At 41.4% G+C, this 22,358-nt stretch overlaps 1 protein-coding gene across 1 annotated transcript in view; it reads right to left on the reverse strand.

The window, feature by feature from the left end:
* Positions 1–22,358, reverse strand: part of IGSF8 (immunoglobulin superfamily member 8) — a 500,226-nt gene that overhangs the window by 284,856 nt on the left and 193,012 nt on the right. The window contains exon 3 of the mRNA XM_044059079.1: positions 19,389–19,844. Coding sequence (XP_043915014.1) covers positions 19,389–19,844 — 456 coding nt within the window. The remainder of the gene's footprint in view (positions 1–19,388; positions 19,845–22,358) is intronic.

Raw genomic sequence — 22,358 nt, forward strand, 5'->3', positions numbered from 1 at the left:
ACTGGTTACCTTTTATGTCTCGACTGCTAGTTGAGGGGTTTAGGAAGCTTGGGTGCCTAATATTTGACTTAATTAGCTTATTTTGAAGCTGACCAGTGGCATAAACTACAACAAGTTTTTACACATTGTTGTCAGAGTGGTGGTGGTTGATATTCTAATATTAACGTATCTGAATATAACCAAGTTAAATTACAGACGTTGTTTGGCTAGGTCATTAATGAAGAGACAAAATAGTGGCCCTAACACAGCTGCTTGTGGTATGCAATATTGACAGAAGCTTGTGTGGATAAACTTATTTCTTACATGTATCTGAGAAGTTACATTTTTGAAATGGCTTCTGAACCAAGTTAAAGTAGTCAGACCAAAGTTAAAATTGCTAACAGTATACAGACGTTATGGTTGTGTTGAAAGCTCTTGTTATATCAATAAAGTCGCCCTTGTTGTTGAATCATGGCAGTGAAAATGGAGTTTGCTGTGTAGAAGTCTGCTATTGTCCTAAGAGTTTCTAAATCAATGTTGCTTGTCGCAGAGAAGTCTGTATTTATTTATATTTTCCCAGAGCTGCTTGTATATTAGCTTATTAAAGATCTTAATTATAAGACAAAAGCTATGGGCCTATTTTCACTGTGTTCTTTAGGGTTTGTGTTTTTAAGAGGTATTATAAGAGTGCTTAAAGGCTGTGGGGAAATAGCTGTCAGAGAAGAGTTTAGCTATATAGAGAACTGACTTTAGGAATGGGTGGGGGAGTGTTAGATAACTTGTATGACAGAACAGGATCCAAGATATTTACCTTCTGACATCCTGATAAATAAGGTGCCTGAAGTGAGGAACTGGATTATAAACTGTTAAAGTATATTGTTGGGAATCTTGGGGGTGGGAGTCATGGATATCAGTGGCAATTGGTGTGGGTGTTTGGGTTTAGTTGAACTCTTTAGTGTTTTGTTTTGTCAGGGCTTTGAATTTCATGTTAGAAATTTTCTAAATTCATTAGAGAACATAAGGAACCTTGCAAAAGTATGGTCAGATTGATTTGGTTGAGGTTGGTAATATCACCTGTGAATGTTTTTAGCTCTTTGTAGAAATGTTTTTGGTTGGATGTCAGGATGGTTTGTTCCTAAGGAAAGTTGTATTGGGTGTGTTGGTGGCAATTCTTTGATTAGTTCCATGTGTTTCTGGATTTGAGCATTTCTTTAATCTCAGATGTCTGGTGGTGGTTTTTCAGTGGCTAGATTTTTCCTGTGCAAATGGAAGCTTACATGACAAGGGCCTTGGATGGACATGTGGATGTCCCTTTCAAAAGCAATAATGGTAGCCCTTGGGATATTTTTGAAGGTGTCCTTGCACATCCTGACAGGGTATAGGAGGTCCTTGTGGTACGCGTGGTGACACGAGCTAGAATGGGGTAGGGTAGAGAGAACTGAAAGCACTCCTACAGCCTAAAGGAGAGAGGTTACTAAGAAAGGATTTCACTCCATATAGCTCCTTGGTCTGAGAACAATTAAGGACTTTTCTGAAACAATGAATGTCACTGGTTTTATGGGTTTAGGTCTCTGGGAAGAAGTTGAGGCCTCTCTGCAGCAGATGGATACCGGAGTATAGACCAGGGATAGACATCCTTCATAACTGTCTGGATAATAGCGTCATCCAGTCAACTTCCACTCTGTAGGGATCAAGGCCCCCACCAAATCAAAAGTGAATGGGCTCAATATCCATAGGAGGACAGAAAAACTAAACAGCAATTTTAAGGTTAAAATGGATGCATACATTCTTGGCAATCCTGAAAAAGTTGTCTGGTGGTGGTTAGTTACTATGTGATGATAAATCAGAAATATACTTTATTGTGATCTGTGGTGCAACCCTACAGTGCTTCACGTAAGACTAAAATGGATAGTATACAGTTACGGCAAACCATAGTACTTAATTTTATATTTGCTGTGTATTACGTAGGAACAAGTAAAGACTTTCTGGTTGTCAATCTCTGAGTGGAGAAACTCTAACATCGGGCATTGCAAGCTATTTGAAATCGGTGTACAAAGATCCAAATGGACTTCATAATGGCGATTAAAATTTTCATAGACATGAACAACTCCTACTTTTCCTTTTCATAAATGGTTGCACAACTGATGTAGCCTAGTCATTTGTGTGTCATTGTTGACAGCAGTCCTGCACTTACTTTCTACTTCAGGTAGAAAGGCATATAGCACCACCCTGACTTTGTGGAATTTTCAGCTAATCTCCATTTCTAGTTCAGTCTGTGTTTGTGCCCTTTAAAGTTCCTTTTCCTTGGGGAAAGAGAGTTCTGTCATGCCATAGTAAACAAGCGGTTATTGTCCGGTTTAATATTCATCATACTGATCAAGCCTGCAGTAGTCTAAGCTACATAGGTTGTATTTTAAGGATATAATGGCTGGCAGCTTTCAGTTACCTTGCATGCACCTTAAATGCCAGGTTTGGTAGCCAAGCATTTCAGAGCTTTCCTACTGGCAAAGAGAATGCTCTTCTGTGGATTCTTGGGGATCAGTCAGTTTGTGCTATTTATTTGCTGGGAAGATAAGTTCCTTTTGGAGAAAAAGTCTTCCATATACAATGGAAACAGTCTGTGTCAAAGCAAGCTATTTCCAAGTGATTGTCACAGGTTACCTTTTGTTCTCACCATAGCAGAACTAACCAAGACAGTTTTAAGATGCATGTCAGGGCCTTGGCTTCATCAATGGCTCTTTGGAAAGGGTTTGGTTCTAAAAGTATTTTAGAAGCAGCAATGTGGTCCTCTGTATATACACTTACAAATCACTAGAAGCTAGATTGCTTCTGCAGGTCTAGATCAGGCTTTTCTAGGATCAGTCTCCAGGGGTTTCTGTTCCCTTTCACCCACAATTGCCCTGAGGTATGGTAATCTGCCCATATAGCGTAGGCTACTGCAGTGGTGGTTAACATAATGAATGCAGTACGATTCTGTGCAAGTCGGCTTACTATAAAGTACAGTTGTGTACACCTACCATAAATGTAGATGTTTGAGTGTCTTCACTGTTGCAGTCATGACTGTAGGGTTCTCCCCTGCCGGCAGGCAGTCCTCGGTCAGCCAGAATCCCAAAGTCTGGGTCTGGCATCGGCTGTTCAACCATGCTCCCTGATGTCAGAGCGCCAGGAGTAAAAAGCTGACAGCCGACGCCATTTTCTCCAGTTTTTCTTGCCCCAGATGTCAGGAGCCCCAAAATGGAAAAGGTCCCATATCCTTTGCAAATACACCTCAGAAGAATGGTGAAAAAAGGAACCACACAAAAGTAAAAACAAGAGGGGACAGGAGGGAGGGAAACCCAGACTGCAACAGTGAAGACACTCGAACATCTACATTTATGGTAGGTGTACACAACTGTACTATGTTCATCATGTTTCACTGTTGCAGTCATGACTGTAGGGTAGAATCCCAAAGCTGAAAGAAAGGGAGGTGGTCATAAAGAAGAAGGGGTGGCTAAAAGGCCCTGCAAGACTGCAGAGGCAAAGCCTGCCCTAGACTTAGAGTAGAGAGGTAGATTGTAGTGCTTAGAAAAAGTATGCACTGAACTCCAAGTTGCAGCCTCCAAAATATCCTTGGTAGGAACTCCCCTGAGAAAAGCCGCAGAAGTGGCAGCAGCTCTGGTGGAATGAGTCCGTATACTCCCTGGGATTTGCTTTCCATGCTGAGAATAACAAAATTTGATTCCATGAGCAATCCATTTAGAAATGGTCTGTTTTGAAATGGCTTTACCTTGGGAACTTGAAGCATAAGAAAGAAACAATTGCTCTGATTTCCTGATGTCCTTGGTTCTGTCCAGGTAAAAACGTAGTTGTCTGTGTACATCCAAGAAATGTAAGATCCTTTCCCCTTTATTTTGAGGAGTGGGGAAAAAAGTAGGCAAGTGGATAGTCTGATTTAAAGCCACTTTGGAAACCACCTTAGGCATGAAGGTAGGATTAGTCCTCAATGACACTGTCTTGATGAAAAATAATATAAGGTTCCACAGCCATAAGAGCTTGTAACTCTGAAACTCTCCTGGCAGAGGTTAGGGCTAACAGAATAGCTGTCTTTCAAGATAAAAACTTGATGTCAGAAGAGGCAGCAGGCTCAAAAGGAGGCAAGGTCAGTTTTTCCAAAACATAGTTGAGATCCAAGCAGGAATAGGAGGAGATCTAGGAGGTCTTAAGTTCTTAGCTCCCCTGAGAAACTGTCTCATGAGCTGGTGGGAAAAGATTGGATGGTCTGTATTATAATGAGCAGAAATAGCAGAGGCATGAATCTTAATGGAAGAGAAAGAGAGACCCTTATATAAGAGATCTGTCAAGTAAAGTAAAATTAAAGGAATGTTCGGAAGAGGAGGATCAGAATTCTGAGCCTGCATCCAGGAACAAAATCTTTTCCATTTTCCTGCATAAGATTTTCTAGTACTAGGACGTCTGGCTTCCAAAATGACATCCATAACCTGCTTGGATAGGAAAGAAGAAATCAAAGGCCCTGGATTAACCAGGCCGCCAGGCTGAGAGTTCTGACATGAGAGTGTAGAACCTGACCCTGATGTTGGGACAGAAGGTTCGGAGACTGAGGTAAAACCCAAGGGTCTCCAGACATAGGTTTTTCAGAGTTGGGTACCAAAACTGTCGAGGCCAATTTGGGGCCAGCAAGATTATCATCTTGGGCTTGTTCTGTTTTATCTTTAATAATACCCGTGGAAGAAGAGGAAGAGGCGGAAAGGCATATCCCGAAAGGTTCCTCCAACTGAATGATAGAGCATCCACTTTCCAAGCTTCTTTGTGGAAAGACCTGGTGCAAAAATTCTGTAGTTGATGATTGAGGTGGGATGCAAAGAGGTCTATGTGAGGACATCCCCAGACTGCTGTCATCATCCTGAATATTTTGGTGTCCAGCATCCATTCATGTGGATCTGAAAGGTTTCTGCTCAGACTGTCTGCCAGGAAGTTTAATTTCCCTGGTAGAAACTGAGCTTGAAGGTCCAAATTGCAAGCTAGAGCTGTGTTCCATAGATCCATGGCTAGTCTGCAAAGGGGGTAGGAATGAGATCCCCTTTGCTTGTTTATGTACCACATAACTGTGGTGTTGTCTGTCCGGATTAGTAGTTGTCCTGGATGTAAAAGATTCCTGAAGGCCAGTAGAGCTTCCTGGATGGCTAACATTTCCTTTAAATTGATATGCAGGTGCTTCTGATCCTTTGTCCAAAGGCCCTGCAGACAGTTGCCCTGAAAATGGGCTCCCCAAGCATAATCCGAGGTGTCCGTGGTTAGAATCTGAGTGGCAGGAGGCAGACAAAAGGGTTTCCCTTTGTTTAGAGTACATGCCCTGGACCACCAAAGAAATTCCTTTTGAAGGCAAGGAAGGACGGAGATCAGTATGTCTAAACTGTGGCAATGCTGAGACCATACACTTTTTAGGTACCACTGTATTTTCCTCATGTGTAATCTTGCATATGGTACGAGAAGGATGCAGGAGGCCATGTAACTCAAAGCCTGCAAGAATCTCCTTGCAGATAGCTGAGTTAAAGTTGCCAAGGTTTTGAAAGTTAAAGCCAGCAGGAACTGTTTTTCGGATGTTAGAAATGCCATCTGGGTTGTGATGTTTAGAAGAGCACCCAGAAAAGTTATCTGTTGTGAGGGTGTCAAATTTGACTTTATGTTTACAGAGAAACCCAGGAACTTGAGGAGGTTCTGAACAAATTCTAGATGCTGGAGTAAGACATCCTTGCTGTCTGCCTGAATTAGACAATTGTCCAGATAAGGGTAAATTTGAATTCCCTTGAGTCTGCAGTAAGCTACTACTGGAGCCAGGCATTTGGTGAAGACCCTGGGTGCAGTAGACAATCCAAAGGGCAGTGCAGAGAATTGAAAGTGCCTCGATCCGGCCTTGAACCTGAGGTATTTTCTGCGTTCCTGCCTGATGGGAATGTGTAAATATGCCTCCTTTAAATCCAAAGTTACCATCCAAGCATCTTTGGACAGCATTGGAAGTAGCTGCTGGAGAGTAAGCATCTTGAATTTTGGAATTTCTAGAAAGGTGTTCAAGACTGACAGATCCAGAATGGGTCTCCATGAGTTTTGTTTCCTGGGGACTAGAAAGAGCCTTGAGTAAAAACCTTGTCCCATCTCTGAAAGTGGAACCAGTTCTATGGCTTTCATAGCCAAAAGAGCTTCCACCTGGTTTAAGGCCTCTGTCCATTGATGTTTTGGAAGGTCTGGCAATCCGCTTGGCCTTGGCAGGGTATGAAAATGGAATTTGTAACCTCTTAGAACCACATCCAGAACCCACTTGTCTTGGGTTATATGAGTCCAATTTTGATAAAAGAGAGAGTTTTCCTCCGAGAGGGGCTTCCAGGCAAGAAGTTCCTGCAGCCCAACAGAGGGAGTCATTGAGTTTGTTTCCTATGAGATTGTGACCTGTCCTCTCCTCCCCTAGGGCTAGAAGCAGTCCACTGTCTTGGTCTATAAGAACCTTGTGTTTGAGGCCTTCCTCTGGAGCGTCTATATCTACCTCTCTGAGGCCTGTCTGAAGTGGGAAAAGACCAAATTTTAGAAGGCCAATTTCTGCTAAATCTTGGTGGCTGTACTTGTAAGAAATCTTTAACTGTTTGCATGGATTTCACCTTATCCTCCATCTTTTTAATCACTTCTTCAGCTTTTGATCCAAACAAAACATTATGCTGAACAGGAGCATCCAATAATTTAGCTTTCACTTGTTCTGGCAAATTTTGTTCCTTTAGCCATGCATGCCTTCTAATGACTGTGCCGGAGGCAGCAGCCCTACAAGAAGCCTCCAAGGCATCAAATCCACAGTGTAAACCATGCTTTCCAACTTGCTCAGTGGCATGCAATAAGTCATGTAATTCCTTATCATCTGCACAGGCAGAAAATGAAGTAAGCTTTTGTTCAGCATATGAAACTGACAGTTTAAAGCCCTGATGGACAAAGTAGCAGAAGTGTACACTTTTTTACCCCATCTTTCTAAAGATCTAGAGTCCTTTTCAGTGGGAATGGGATTTTTGGCAGAAGCGGCCTTAACTCCCTTAGGGCCCTGAGAAATGGTTTCAGGGTCATCAGAAGGGTTCTTGTATAAAAACTGGTGGGAATCAGGAACCCTGTAATATCTATCCGGCTTGACAGGAGCAGGAGGAAATGAATCAGGGGTTAAATTAGCCTCTGAAAAAGCATCATCCACAATATCCAAAACAGGAGGAATAGCCAGGGGTCTATGTTGGGGGAGAAGAAGAAAATCCCTTAGTCTTTTCTTAGATTGTGAATACTCCTGTCCTTCCCAGTGGAAATGTTCCCTCATTTCATGCAAAGTTTCCCCAAAAGAGAAATCCTCAGGGGGAGAAGCAGAGGGAATAGATTCCTCAGCATCAGAATCCTCATAAGGAGGGAAAGAATATTCCTGGTCAGAAGAGGAAACTGAAGAAACAGAAGCCTGATCAGAGGAATCATAATAGACATCTTGCCTTGGCCTTTTATCTGGAGGGGGATGTGAACCCCTAATCATAGTAAGTAAATCCTCCGCCATCTTGAGTAACTGTTTCTGTGACTTGGGAGCCAGTTCAGAAGAGACTTGTGTTGCAGTCTTTGATTTAGAAGGAGTCTTTGCCTTTGTCTTTGGCTTTGCCTTTATTATAAGCTGAGTAGGCCTGAAAACCCCTTCGGAAGCTGGTACCTCACAGCGGCTCCGGACCCATCCGAAGGAGCATTGTCCGAAGGTCCTGCAATAGAGATATTTAAAGGCCTTGTTGGCTCCTCATGAGAGTCCGTTTCGGCCATCGGTTCTGAAATGGCTGACGACAGGGGCTGCAAAAGCGCCTCACTGACGACTGCCGAACCTGAAGCTGGCTCCGCTTGTGCGCTATCATCAGATTTGGACCTCGGAGGCCTGTCTTTATCCTTGCGATGTTTGTGAACTCCAGTAGCCGGAACTGTATCAGACGACATTTTGTAGTTAAAGCACCTACCGAAGTAATGAAAAGCAAAATCGTACCTTCGTTTAATTGTACGTTGATTGAATCTAGCACAAAACCGACAACTAGCTACGTCATGGTCAGGGCCTAAGCAAGGAATACAGTAAGAATGAAAATCCTTATGAGGTATTTGCTTCCCACATGAAATGCAATTATTAACTTTTTCTGACATCGGACTGGAGCAAGAAAAAGTTTCTAACGGGTACTTAGCTTTGAGTGGAGAAGAAAGTCTTCGGACTGAAGTTTATCAGAAAAAATCGTCAGGAGTCAGCCGACCGGCACTTGCGAATTGCTATCACCGCACGGCAAGAAAGACTGGAGAAAATGGCGTCGGCTGTCAGCTTTGTACTCCTGGTGCTCTGACGTCAGGAAGCATGGTTGAACAGCCGACGCCGGACCCAGACTTTGGGATTCTGGCCGACCGAGGACTGCCTACCGGCAGGGGAGAACCCTACAGTCATGACTGCAACAGTGAAACACGATGAACATCAGTAATTGTTTACTCCCTCCACCCCTGGTTTTCTGGTGTGTATTTTATGCCAGGGTTGGCATGAAAGCTCTGAAGGACTAGGCATTCAAATCTGTCTTGGTCAGCTCAGCTTGAGTTGCCTAGTGGTTTGAGCACATTAAGCTTCTGAAGCTGGCTGGGTGTTGCATCCTTAGCAGGATATAACTCGTATAGTTAAGGCGTCTGCAGCAGTGATCATTCAACCATCTACCATTATGGTAAGTTTACTTTCTTGCCCATGACTGCCACCTGCATATTCTTGGTATGCATATTCAGTGATTAGAATACAATTAAGAACCATCAGTGCAGGGGGTGAAGCAGTTATGCACCCTATTTATAAGTTGATTATTAGACCATTAATGGAATATGTTTTTTTGTGTATAATCTAGAGCACATACTAATAGCCTGAAAAAAGGTGCAGAAGTTCTTCACAAGAATGATTATAAGATACTCGGATTTATCATATGAAGAGAGACTTATTATAGACATATAAGAAAAGATTTGATCTGGATATTAAAGTGTTTAAAATGAGGGTTGGGTTGTTTGCTAGGTATATAGTTTTTAAAGCATGACAGGTGTATATGGAATACTGAGCATTTTTCAGATATAAAAATAAATTGCTCTAAAATAGTTCATAGGTTGGTACTAGGCTATCAGCCCTAGGGCCTATACAAGCCTAGCCATAACAATTCCCTGGCTATTTCTTCCCACATTATTTACTTTCCTGGACCCCTGTCTAGCAGGGTGACTGACGTGATCCCTGGGGTGAATTTCCTTTCTCCCATCCAATCATCAAGGTTCCTCTTGAAGAGGTCCAAAGAGGCACTCTGCTTGACATGTATGGGCAATCTATTCCAGAGTCTGGGGAGTCTCTGGGTCAGGAACCTATCTCTCCAGCATGTTTTGTTTATTGTGATGACAAGGTTTAGATCCCTGGAGCGTGTAGCTCTGAGGGATTGGGATTTCTTTAAGTGTAGCATGTCCAACAGCTCTGGGTTTGACATGGCCTTGTATGTTAAGCAGAGATCTCCTCTGAGTAGACGATATGCGACAGAGTATAGCTGGAGTTTTTAAGGCGGTCAGCGTAGGGCATCTGCTTTAGGCCTGTGATTCTTTTAGTGTGGTATTTCTGAGGCCTTTCCAGTTGTTACAGATGTCTTGAGAGGTACATACCAAATGGGGCGTTGTATTCTATAATGGGTCTAATGAGGGATGAGTACAGTGGGACAATGACCTCCTTTTTTCTGGATGAAAAGCCCTTCGTGATGAGGTGTGCCACATAGAAGGATTTCCTGACTGTTGTGGCGATGTGGTTATTGAAGGTGAGACCACTGTCCACCTGTGTCCCTAAGTCTCTTATCACACTTTCTGTGTTTAGTGTACTGCCACCTATATGGTAATTCATGGATACATGTTTTTTCCCAAAGGGATAACAATACATTTCTTGGCATTGAGCTTGAGCCCATGGCTCTGGCACCAAGCATCTGTTTCTGTAAGGCCCTTTTGTAGAGTATCCACATCATTTGGGGATTCAATAATGGCTCCCAGTTTGCAGTAATCTGCAAACTTTGTTAGCCAGAGTCCCTTAGTGTTGACCTGTACTTCAGAGAAGTAGATGCCAAACAAGAGCGGCCCCAGGACTGAACCCTGAGGTACTCCACTTGTCACTTGCCTGGAGCTGGATTTGGAGTCAGCTACTTTTACAGTGTGGGTTCTATCAGTAAGCCATTTAGCAACCCATTGGGTGACATAGGGGATTAATGCCCAACTTAGTAAGTTTATCTATGATTCCAGAGTGGGGGATGGTGTCAAAGGCCTTGGCAAGGTCTAGATAGGCTGTGTGGACCACCTTACCCTTGTCCATGGCTCTGGAGACTGATTCAAAGAAGTCAATCAGGTTCAAGAGACAAGATTGGCCCTTCACAAATCCAAACTGGGTGGGGTCCAGTGTTTGAAGGTTGCCAGTGTCTTTGTTTGTAAGTTCCATGATAATACGCTCCATGGCCTTGCAGATAAGGCTTGTCAGACTGATGGGACGGTAGTTTCCAGGATCCAAGGTGGATCCCCCCTTGTGGATTGGGATAACTGTAGCTCTGCGCCACTCAGTGGGCATGAAACCTGAGGTGAGGCTATGATTAAACATGACACTTAGGTGAGGTGCCAGTTCATATAGTTCATGTACACAGCCGGGATGTCATCTGGTCCCATGGATGCTGTATTCTTGGCTTTAGAGAGTGCGTTTTGTACCTGTGTGGCCATTATTACTGGAATTTGGCAATCTTCCGGTATTGAGATGGGCCATTTAGGGGGCGAGAGGGGGGTGAAGTTGGCACTGAATCGATCTGCCAGGATATTGGCAATATCCTTCAGATCAGTATATTTAATGCCATTCTGTTTTAGCTCAGAGCAGATCTGAGCATTGCCATTTAGATTCTTGACATAGTTATAGAATGCTTTGTGGTTGTTTTTGGAATCTTTGGCAATTTTATTTTCGTAACTAGCTTTGGAGGATTTTATGAGGCATTTCAGTTTCTTACTGAGGCTAGTAAGGGAGTTTTTTGCATCCTGGGATTTTCCTCTTTTCTGCAAAAGTTTCTTCCTTTTCTTGTAAAGTTTGTTCATGGCAGGGGACCACCAGATTGGCTTCCTTTTTTTGGATGAGAGCATTTTGGTTCTATTTGGGATGGCACGATTCATGCATGAGTGGATGTGCTCGTACAGTGCCTTAGTGTAGGATTCAGCAGTTGAACTTTCAGTTCCCATCTGCATGGGTTTCATGAAGTTTGTCACTTCTGAATTGTGTAGCATGAAGTTGGCTTTGGAGAAGTTTTTTATGGTGGTTTCTTTACTGGGGGGGGGGTGGTGGGATGTGGATGTTAAGGGTGATTAGCTTATGGTCAGACCTGACTAACGAGGGGGTGACCATAGGTATGGAGCATTGATTTCACATGTTGGTAATGACCAGGTCTAGGATATTAGATCCAGGGCGTTGGAATTTATGAATTCCAAGAACCGTTGTGCAAAGGTGTTGGGACATGAGTAGTTTAGTTAATACATATTTCATATCTACAGCCAGAAGATGGGGGAATTATTTTCCCCTGGAAATTAGACAGGCTGAAAGTATTCAGGTATTTACATACTAAAAATGGGCTCAAATGAAATGCTAAAAATGTAGAGTATTTTATCTGAAATAATATGATCCACAGCTTTAAATATGAGACTATAGAGACAGAAGGGTTTATAGTTGTTTAATGGCATTACAATGGCTATTATATAGGCTACGGGAATGTACCCAGTGGAAAGGCTTACATTAAAAAGAAGGTAAGTACGGATTCAGATAGACAGACAGACCACATTTAATACTGATAATCTGTCAACCCTTAGGTTTTGAAAAGGCTTGGGGGAGGTTTGATCCACAGTAATTAAAGGGGTGGCTGAGAATGCAGAATATGGGCAATAGCTGTAATTGTGGATTGAGTAAACTTTACATTAAATTTGTCTGCTAGGATATTTCATTTGGGTTACAGTGGGCAGTATTATTATGGGCTATCTGTTGAACACTACTGACTGTTAGTTGTAAACTCCTTCACATAGTTAAAGAAAGATTTATACTTATTGTTTAGTCTGAATGGCTATTTAAGTTAGGATTGAGCTCTGAGCTTTCTAATAGTTCCCTTAACAGCTTTAGCAATTTACTTAAATCTGTAATTAAGGTAGGCAGAATTAGACCTCTTAACAGCTATGTAAATTAAACAGTTATTTCATTACTGTACATCCATTTTATTTCTTATTTTGACATTACTAAATACCTACGTGATAAACCGAGATGCTGCCAGCCCAGCTAACTGGAATTTTGTAAATAATTATATGTCACTTGAAAATATTAATATGATTTATGTAGAAATGCGACATTGCCAGCCCAGCTAGCTAGAATGTTGTAAATAATTCTATGTCATTTGTGAATAGTAATATGATTTGTATGTTTCTCCTACAAATACAAGAAAACTGTATGTTATGTGCTGAGCTTAAAGAATGTAACCACAGTATACCCTACTGGAAAAGCACAGAGTTAACTTGCAAAACTCTAAGAAAATAAGTTGACAAGTAAAGAGTTTTACGATTGTGTTTATCACAGCTAGAAGATAGAATGTCTGCAGCTAGAAATTCTTTCTATTGTCTGGAAACAGAAATAATTACAGGTTTCAAAGGTAAAAGTATGTAACTGTTTTATGACCTCCAGTTTCAGGCAAGCTAGTGTCAGCTACTAAGAGATAAGTATTCTTGACACTGAAGTGCTAACTTTTAGGTTTCTGTTGGCCTGGAAACTAAACGCAGAGGTGACAAGAATGATGTAATCTGAGATAACCCAGCAGAAATGTTTGATAGTAACTTAAGAACCATCTCAGAGAGTGTCTGTGCATTTTCTTTTTGTCTCTGCTCCTAGAAACATCCATTCAGCACTTGTATTTGCCTTGCTAATAGTAAGTACTAGATTAAAGTATCTCTCTTAGAGATAGATAGGAATATAGTAAGATTAGTCTAGATGTTTTCTGTATTTATGCGACACTGTCCTGCAATGTTGTTTTAAAATATTTCCTGTGATTCTGAACTCTGTTGCCACTGTATTGAGCTATTGAGTATTATCTTGTGCTTTTATTATTTATTATTAAATATATTTAAACATTTTAATTGTGGCTGGTGTCTTTAGAGATATTTAAGCTCTCAGAGTACTTGCATACGTATTTGGTGAGACTGTATGGGCCACTTTAATAGCCTTGCTGTTGGTTACACTTACCATCTAGATAATGGTAACATTACACAGTAGAATTGGTCACCCTTTGGGAAGGGCCTTATAGTAGCTGATAAGGACTGGCTGGTGGCAGTGCTAACTACCTTTTAGTCTGGGCAGAAGGGAGCATAGCTAGTGAACCTATGCCAGCCTTTCCCAGGAGTGTGTGTGTGTTTGTATATAAATCAAATCTCAAAGTGTGTGTGTCAGCTACTTGGGCAGGGACACAAAGCAGAAGCACTGGTTGGACACAGAGGGTGCTGGAAGTTTTGGCTTGACCTCTTGGCTGAGAGCTTGCCCATATAGCTATGCCAGTGGGGAGTCTTATTGGGGATATGGAGAGAGGAAGAAACCAGCCCCAGACTGACTGTGATCTCTGTGTGGTCTTAAGGGAAATTGTACTTTACTGTGTGTATACTTATCCTCCCAATGTGCACGTCCCTCACTGGTGTTAGTGGTGAGGATTGAGGCTCGTTGATTACTGGGCCAGTGCAGGGGCATCACAACCTGTTGTCATAAGTATGTCTTCATTTTCATGCCACATGGCCCTAGTCATGGCTGAAAAGGGTCTGAGGACCAGTCTACTTACACAATTAACAAATAAAAACTATATTACATCCTCTATAGTACCACTCAAATTGCATTTGAAAATATAAAGAAAATGGCAGAGCAGTGTCTTCTCACTGTCATCTCCTTAATTTATACACAGAGTCACCTCCCCATAACTATACTCTTCAGCTGGCAGGAGAGCTGGATCCAGCACTGGGTGACCTAGGCACTCACCTAGGGCCCACAGGCTGGGAGGTGCCCATAAGCCTGGGAAGGGCCTGCCACAACATTTACTTTTTAATTAATAAAAATAAATTACATGTCTCCCTTAAGGGTGTTCTTCTTTAACAACGCCATTTGCGTCTATGTGTGTAGTGCAGATTTACACCCCTGGGTGTGTTGAAGCACACCTGCTATTGATTCTTCAGGATGCTCCTGCTGTTTCGTTTCTGTGAACAGAATCTAAATGCACAAGACATCCCTGCTGCCTTTTCTGTCCACGGAATAAAGCTGACAAGACAGACAAATATTCCGTTATTAGAGTATGTGTGTGTGTGTGTGTGTGTGTGTGTGTGTGTGTGTGTGTGTGTGTGTGTGTGTGTGTCTGTGTGTGTTTAAGTGTAAAATGCCCTAGTTTAGGATGGCAAGTTAGTTAATTTGTTCAGGTTCAAACCCTGTACCTTGGTTGCAGGAGACATGAGCCTGAAGTCCTTTACACTAACTACCAGAGAATTCAAAAAGTATGAGTTTCAGTGCATTTTCAAAGAATTATGAGTTTCACTGCATTTTCAAGGAACTGTGAGCTTCAAGTGAAAATAAGTTTACTGCTGCTCATGTTAAGTCTGTTTTCAATATGCAACTGTTTTAACAAACGGAGATGAATGTTTGTGCTAGAGAGCTTAAAAGCAGTGTTAGTAGCACAGAAGGTAACATACTTGCTTTGGATGCAGAAAGCTGTGGGTTTTACTCATGCACCATCTAGACGGATTGCTGATACTTTGCTGTACTTTAAGGTAGTTAGGGATGCTGCAGACCTGACTGTGTCCTCCTTTGAATGACAATATTATCAGCTTATCAATTTTCTCTTTTAATGTTGCATAGGTAATTTATTCGTCAATGGCAGCAGGTATAGAACTTGTAGAAGAAACACTGAAATATAAAGTTGTTTGCTAGCAACAGCTGATTCATTAGTTACAGATCTCCTTAATGCTTTAATGTGGAATTATTCAGATGACTTTTACTTCTGCAGAGACTGTGCATATTTATTGATAGGTTTTTTTATGTTTGAAATGTTCTGAAATGGGCAGATTTGTCATCAGTGGTTCATACGTTTTGTTTCACTGTTTAATGGAAAAATCTTCAAAACTGCAAATTTAAAACACACTCTTAACAAGTAATACTAGTTTATACAAGGATTTTAATTTAATGCAATCAAGAAGGCTAATCAAAGAACATATGCATGCATGCATACATAGTCCTAAAAATGTGTGCAAGGGGCCTATGGTTCGAAAACAGCCCAAAGGTAAACTTAATCCACCACTGGCCACATGCATTTTGTTTGAATGTGGGTTTCAATGCTGTTTCAATGGACGTGTCTCAAGGGCAGAGAAGTTTACTGTTCATGCTAAGTCTATTTTCATTATGAGACTGTATTGTTGGTTTAGCAAATGCCTATCAGTATTTGTGCTATAAAATTTGAAATAAAAGCTTTAAAATGAATCCAAATATTTGCAATCATTGTAGAAGTAAAGAAGAAAATAGCGCACACACACACACACACACACACACACACACACACGTTTATGGAAACTGGGGAGAAATAGCCAAGTAATGGAACACTGGAATGGCTACAGTGGGAGGGGAGCTTAGGACTCTAATACATTACCCTGCCTAGGGCCCATTTGACCATGATCTGGGTCTCCCTGGCAGACATAAGTGACAGGCATACAAAGAGTTAATTTTTCCCCAAGCAATGGCTTCTCCACATTTCCTGCATCAAGTAAACCCATAACAGTTAGGAAGTATTCTACAGCAAAGTACATCCTATTAAGCGATAGTTTGACAGAATTCACAGCTCCTCCAAACCCGAAGAACACAGCTACTTATCCAGAATTATTGACAGAAACACTGTAAAAACAAGTAAATGGCTGCAATTAGGCTGCCATACCTACCAGAAGTAAGCAAGATCTAACACCAAAAACAAACCACATTGCTGGAATCCTTACCTTAACAGGCTAGATAACAAAAGATAAAAAGTCATGCTCAAAATCAGAAAAAGCTAATGTCATAGAGACAAGAGTTCTGTGGTTCAACTAAACAAAAAACTAAGAGGTCTAATAAAGTCCGAAAAGGTCAGTTCAGGATAGCCTCCCAGGCTAAGGATAATCACAAGGTTCTTCAGCTATGTCAGGAACTTTAAAGGTAATACTCAGCAGTGTGCAGAACTGGTTCTAAATGGTACAACCTTTACTGACTACGGTGATATAGCAAATCTACCGGCTGATAAATTTAGCTCTAATTTTACACCCTACTATCCCTTGTGAAATCCGTTCTAGAATATCTCGGCCATTTACCAACAAGGAATAGGTCCTGAAGGTGCTTGCTAAGACCAAAAACACTGCTTAAATGGGTCCTGACAATATCCCCAGTTGCCTACGAAATAGCGTAAAACATGACCTAGCAAGACCACTTGAAGTACTCTTCAACTGCAGCCTCAAAACATGTTATATGGCAGGAGAATGGAGGGCTACAGCCATTAAGCCTCTTCAAAAGGGCAGACCATCCACTGATCCCGAGAACTGTACACGTACACACACACACACACACACACACACACACACACACACACACACACACACACACACAAACCTTAATGATGGAACATTTGTCATGGAACAAATTATCATGGAAATGGTCAACAGGGACGTTGGCAACCTACGGACATTGGACCCATCCCAGCTTGGCTTTGTTAAGGGAAGGTATTTACTACTTAACCTAGTAGACTTCTTTGTGAGGGTCACTACGGTTTAGGATGATGGGAAAACAGTGTATAGTGCCTACCTTAACCTGGCCAAAGTGTTTGATACAATACCCTACTCCGGTATTGTAGACAAACTCTCAAAACAATGCAAACTCCTTACATAACTCTTGCTGGATTGCCAGCTGTCTCACAAACAGGATCCAAGAAGTCAGGGCAGGTGAGGCCACCTCTAGCAACAGACCAGTCAATGGCAGAGCACCTCTTGGCTCCATGTTTGACATCTACTTCTTGGAAGTCAAGGCTAATATCAAAGGCCTCTGGCTCACTAAGTTTGCAGATGACTGTAAATTGGGAGCTATCATAGATTCCCCCATGACACCAACATCATACAAGAGGGTCTAACACAAACCAATGACTGGTGTGAAAGCCACAGATTAAAACTCAATGCCAAGAAATGCATTATAGTGCCCTTTGGGAAATCATCCTCTCAAGGAATTACTTCCTCGATAAAACACCCCTGAGAGTTGACCTGATAGTTAGGGATCTGGGAACATATGTAGACAGTAATCCGGTGTTTGACCAATATATACTTAAGATAGTAAGAAAAGTATTCTATGTTGCCCAACTCATAGGCAAGGGTATAGCATCCAGATCCAAGAAAGTTATAGTAGCCCTCTAACCAGCCCTTATCAGACCCATCAATGAGTACAATGCTCCCTTTGGCAGTTGGAACACCCTCAAAGGTTATTCATGAGAAGAATTCTTGTATGAATACCCTGTGCTACACAGATCACCTTAAGGTCCAATCTCTGTACTCAGTCTCCTGCAAGTTAATGAGAGGCCATCTATGCTTAGCATATAAGGCATCCTCGGATCCATTTCTTACAGGTCTCCTGCACATCCGCAAGGCAAACAGCACTAGATACACTAGATCCAAAGACCTGAACTTTACCTGTGACATAAACAGAACATGCTGGAGGGACCAATATGTGTCTCAAAGAATCCCAGTACTATGGAATAAGCTCCCCATGTACATGAAGTTGAGTTCATCCCTGATTTCTATTCAAGAGAAGCCTTAATCATTGGATGGGAAATTGCAAATTCACCTCGGGCCTGGCCCCCATGTCTCTGATAGACAGAGTTTGACAGTAAGCAAATTAATCCTCAAGTAATACAGTCCCTCGACATAACCTTTAGCTACCTCATTACCAACATACCCCACCATATAGGCATCCAAGGAACTTGGGACAAAACTGTGTTGGGTTGCACAGCTAGGCTTACAAAGACCCTGGTGATCATTAGCATAGTATAAACCTATGAATAGTTCCATACTCTCCAAATAATCCTTTTGTGTTTTTATTGAAACAGAATGTGAATGATAAGAGTAAGAGAACACTGCTTTTCTAAAAGGCCACGTCTTAAAAAGGTCAGTTACTTCATGTCCATATTCCCTATGCCTCTTTACAATACAGGAAGAGATCTGTGGCAGCATTCCCATTCACTTTATATGACAGTGGTGGAGCCGTGGCAGCAGCTGTTGTAAAACTGATCACTGCAACATCCTTTCACAGTGGTTAAGCTGTAATACTCACATCTACATTAGTACTCACAATTCCCATGGATAGCAGAAAATATTTCATATATGCATGCTAAAATAAATAAATAAATAAATAAATAAATAAATAAAGTAAAACACTTTTTTGCGGGGGGTGGGGGGCACACCCCACACCTTCCTGTAACTTACCAATTATGAGATCATACAGTGGGGAAAGGACAACTTCAGAATCCCTGCCGGACTGTTATCTTGCACATCAAAAAACATAAATTTTCAATCTTTTCATATTCAATCACTTTTGTCAGTCTCCTATGCATTTGTACACGTGAACATTCAAAGACCTGCAGTACACACAAAACTACACACACGTGTGTCTATGTATATATGCATACACACGCACATGCACGCACACACACACAGACACACACAGACACACACACACACAGACACACACACACACAGACACACACACACACACACACACACACACACACACACACACACACACACACACACACACACACTTACAGGGAAAGCAACAAACAGACATTTGCATTAATTCCATTTGTAAGTGGGGGTAAGCTGTCCCTTAACTGTCTACAACTACTTGTTTTTTAAGGAGGAGAGGGGGTGATGCTAGGATGATACCCCCCTTCCAGTGTAAATAGAAATAATTAAAAAAATGGAAACTGTCAGACTGTTACAGAGGCACAGGCTATCAAACTATACAATCACTGTTACATTCTGAGAGCTGGCAAAGGTCCAACGTTCTCCATTAGGGACGCTTTCTGATAACTTTGCAGCATAAACAGTGGTCCTAGAGTAAAGACAACCTCTCACAATCAATCACATTTTTCAGTACTCAAATTAGTTTTCACTAAAAGTCTATAAAACACCATTTATCTTTTCCAAGCAGCAGCCTGTCAATGGCAGTAAAAAATAACTAACATGTTGTACTCCTTTTTCATTTACAGAGAGCCCATTTTTAACCAGGTACTGCTAGTGACAAACATGTGACTTACTGAGGGGTTGGACAGAAATCTGTGCCAGTTCTGCTGTCCTTTCAACAATCTGCTGCCAGTTCCCCTCAGGATCCCTGATCCACTCTGCTGCAGTACAGTAGTAAAGTCCTTTGTCTTCAGGCCTTACTCGGGAAATGACCAGCACATAGGTTTCTCTTTGGGCCTTCCCCACCAAAATCTCACGGTTCTGGTACCGAGCTGCATATGAGCCCTCTGTTCCTGCTTCTATGCTGAAATCCCGCCTGATAGAGATGATCTCCTGACCACTGCTGGAGCTTGAGTTGGTGACACCAAAAGTTACAGACAGATGCGTATGTTCTTGAGACTTTGTCAGGGCAGTGCATGTTAGTTCCAACTCCTCTCCCTCCATCAGGCTGCGGCTACGAGGAGCTTGCCTTGCTAGACTCGGGGCAGGATGAGCTGGTTCTGCTCCAACACGGAGTTCATCAGGGAGAACTGGGGAAACAAACACAGATGATATTACTTATCTTATATACAAATCTACTGATCACAAAGATTTCATCTTTAAACATCAAATAGTGTAGGCTCCATAACTGGCTATACAGCCAGTATAGCATTTTCAGCTTAACAGTGCATTACTCCACATTAAGACAGAACCACTTCTTTGACTTTTAACTTACTTTTCACATATTACACAGACAATTATACGTTTTCTAATGAAATAATGTGCCCATATGGATTATTTGCCATGCTATTTTCTTCATCAGAGCCAAACAAAAATGTACAACCCCTAATAAATGTGTAATAGATATAAAAGGAACACAGTGGATAATCCTACACTTTATATGTCTGATGTCTGCTCTTTCTGTTACTAATAATTTAGTTATCTGTACTGTGCACATTTCAGTGCAAAACAATACTACACGTATTCACTTCAAAACTAAACTGCATTACCCCAGAATTAAAACCAGAAATAATTAACTTGTGCTAGTTTAGTTCCCCCCATGAACTGTACTGCCATTTACTTAACTGCAGCTCATCTGTTCCCTTGGCACTCTCTCCATATCACTTACCTGCAGTTTGAGTCAATTGATTGATTGTTTTTGTTTGAATTGTCCAACCTCCAGAATCTAGCTGAGAAACCTGTCAATCACTCCCACAGGACTCCTCCTCCAATTAGTCCCTACCCTCCTCCCCCACTAGGAATGCATAGGACAGAAGTTATACAAGGGCCTGATAACAACGGCGCCATCTTTAAAACACACTAATACTTCTCTTTTGCAGTCATCTTCCCTCTCTGTGAAGTGTGCTCGCTGTAAGTTAAGTTTTCCTTTTCTGTTTTTTGCAACAACTGATACCACTGTACTCTGGAATAATGTTACTGCCACTTCGATTGAATTGATAATTTAATAATCTCATTAACTATAATTCTACGCTAAAAGACAAACAAAAAAAAAAGAAACAAATTAAAGCTACAAGAGAATTTGGTAGGGAACTTGATATATTTACACCCATTAATTTCTCACTCTCACTGTTCTGCCCAGACCCTGCATAGAGACTGACTCTGCAGTCTCACAGTCTGGTTAGCCCCGCTCCATTCGCCTACAGCTCACTCCACTCCTCTATCCTGCCCCCAATTCTGACCCGCCCCACTACTCCTACTTTTATTCTAACCCCTCATCACTTGACCACACCTTAAACCAATCAATTACCTCTACTCCTTAAAACACTCCACACCCACTATCTAGATCCTTGCCTTAAACAATCACAAAGCAGAAACTAGCCATGCATTCACATCTACCTCGACCTAAAAACCATAGCAATGCTTACACCAAACTACTACTCCCACAAAAAACACAAATCAACTTAAGATTTCTCTTCCTAACCCTCACATACATAACAAACATCACTGGTATACACATAAACACTCCACTGGAAAACACTTTATTCCATATTACACATAGTTCCATTAAAACAAACTCACACATAAACTTTCCTATACTACACATACTTAAATTCCACATAACTACATATTTTACTACTAAAATATCATTCAGATCCAACTTAGAAATTACACTTACAAATAAACACATACTACTGATCACAAAGTGCCTACTTATATCAGGTGACATACACCCAAACCCAGGTCCACTTACTACCCCATCCTCAAAGAAACAAAACTCTGACCTGCTAATTCTCAACATCAACACCAGGATCATATCCAATAAGCTTCCTGACCTATATGCATTTATAACCCATTACTCCCCAGACATACTAACAATCACTGAGATCTGGCTAAAACCCAACATCCAAAACGAAGAAATCCTTCCACCAGGATACAATATCTTAAGACCAGATAGAGTAGGCAAGAAGGGAGGCGGAATTGCAATTTTCTTTAAAAATAACTTCAAAATGAAACCTCTACAAATCCCACTTCCCAAGTTTCAAAATGCCGAAATCTTAGGAACAATTCTATACTTAAACAATAACAAAAACATTAATATTATTTGCTGTTATATTCCCCCAGGAAACAACTCCCCTACTATTCAGGAAATATTACAGTGGACCTCAGAGAATCTGCAACAGAAACCATCATACTAGGTGATCTAAACACCGACTGGATAGCCTGTAATTCTAACCCCACTAATCATATTAATCTCTTTGGTTTTTCACAACTCATTCAAAAGCCTACTAGAGTTGATAAAAAAAAAAAACAACAAACAATCCATTCTAGATTGGACACTAGTCAATTGCCCCAAACAAAACTACCAGACAGGTTATCTACCAGATGGTCACAGTGACCATCTCCCCACGTTTCTCCTATGCAAACGCACCTACATACCCAAGCCCATATCCTTTAGACAAGTTAGAGATGACCATCCACTAAACATACAGGAGCTAAACTCTACTCTAAAACAAACTAACTGGAAACCACTACTAATGCTAGGTTTAGACCAAGCAGTCGAATACTTTAATAGTACTCTCTTAAATGTCTTCAACAAAGTTGCA

The sequence above is a fragment of the Protopterus annectens genome, chromosome 17.part0 (assembly GCF_019279795.1).
Source record: "Protopterus annectens isolate FY-2018-M chromosome 17.part0, PAN1.0, whole genome shotgun sequence".
NCBI lineage: Eukaryota > Metazoa > Chordata > Ceratodontiformes > Protopteridae > Protopterus > Protopterus annectens.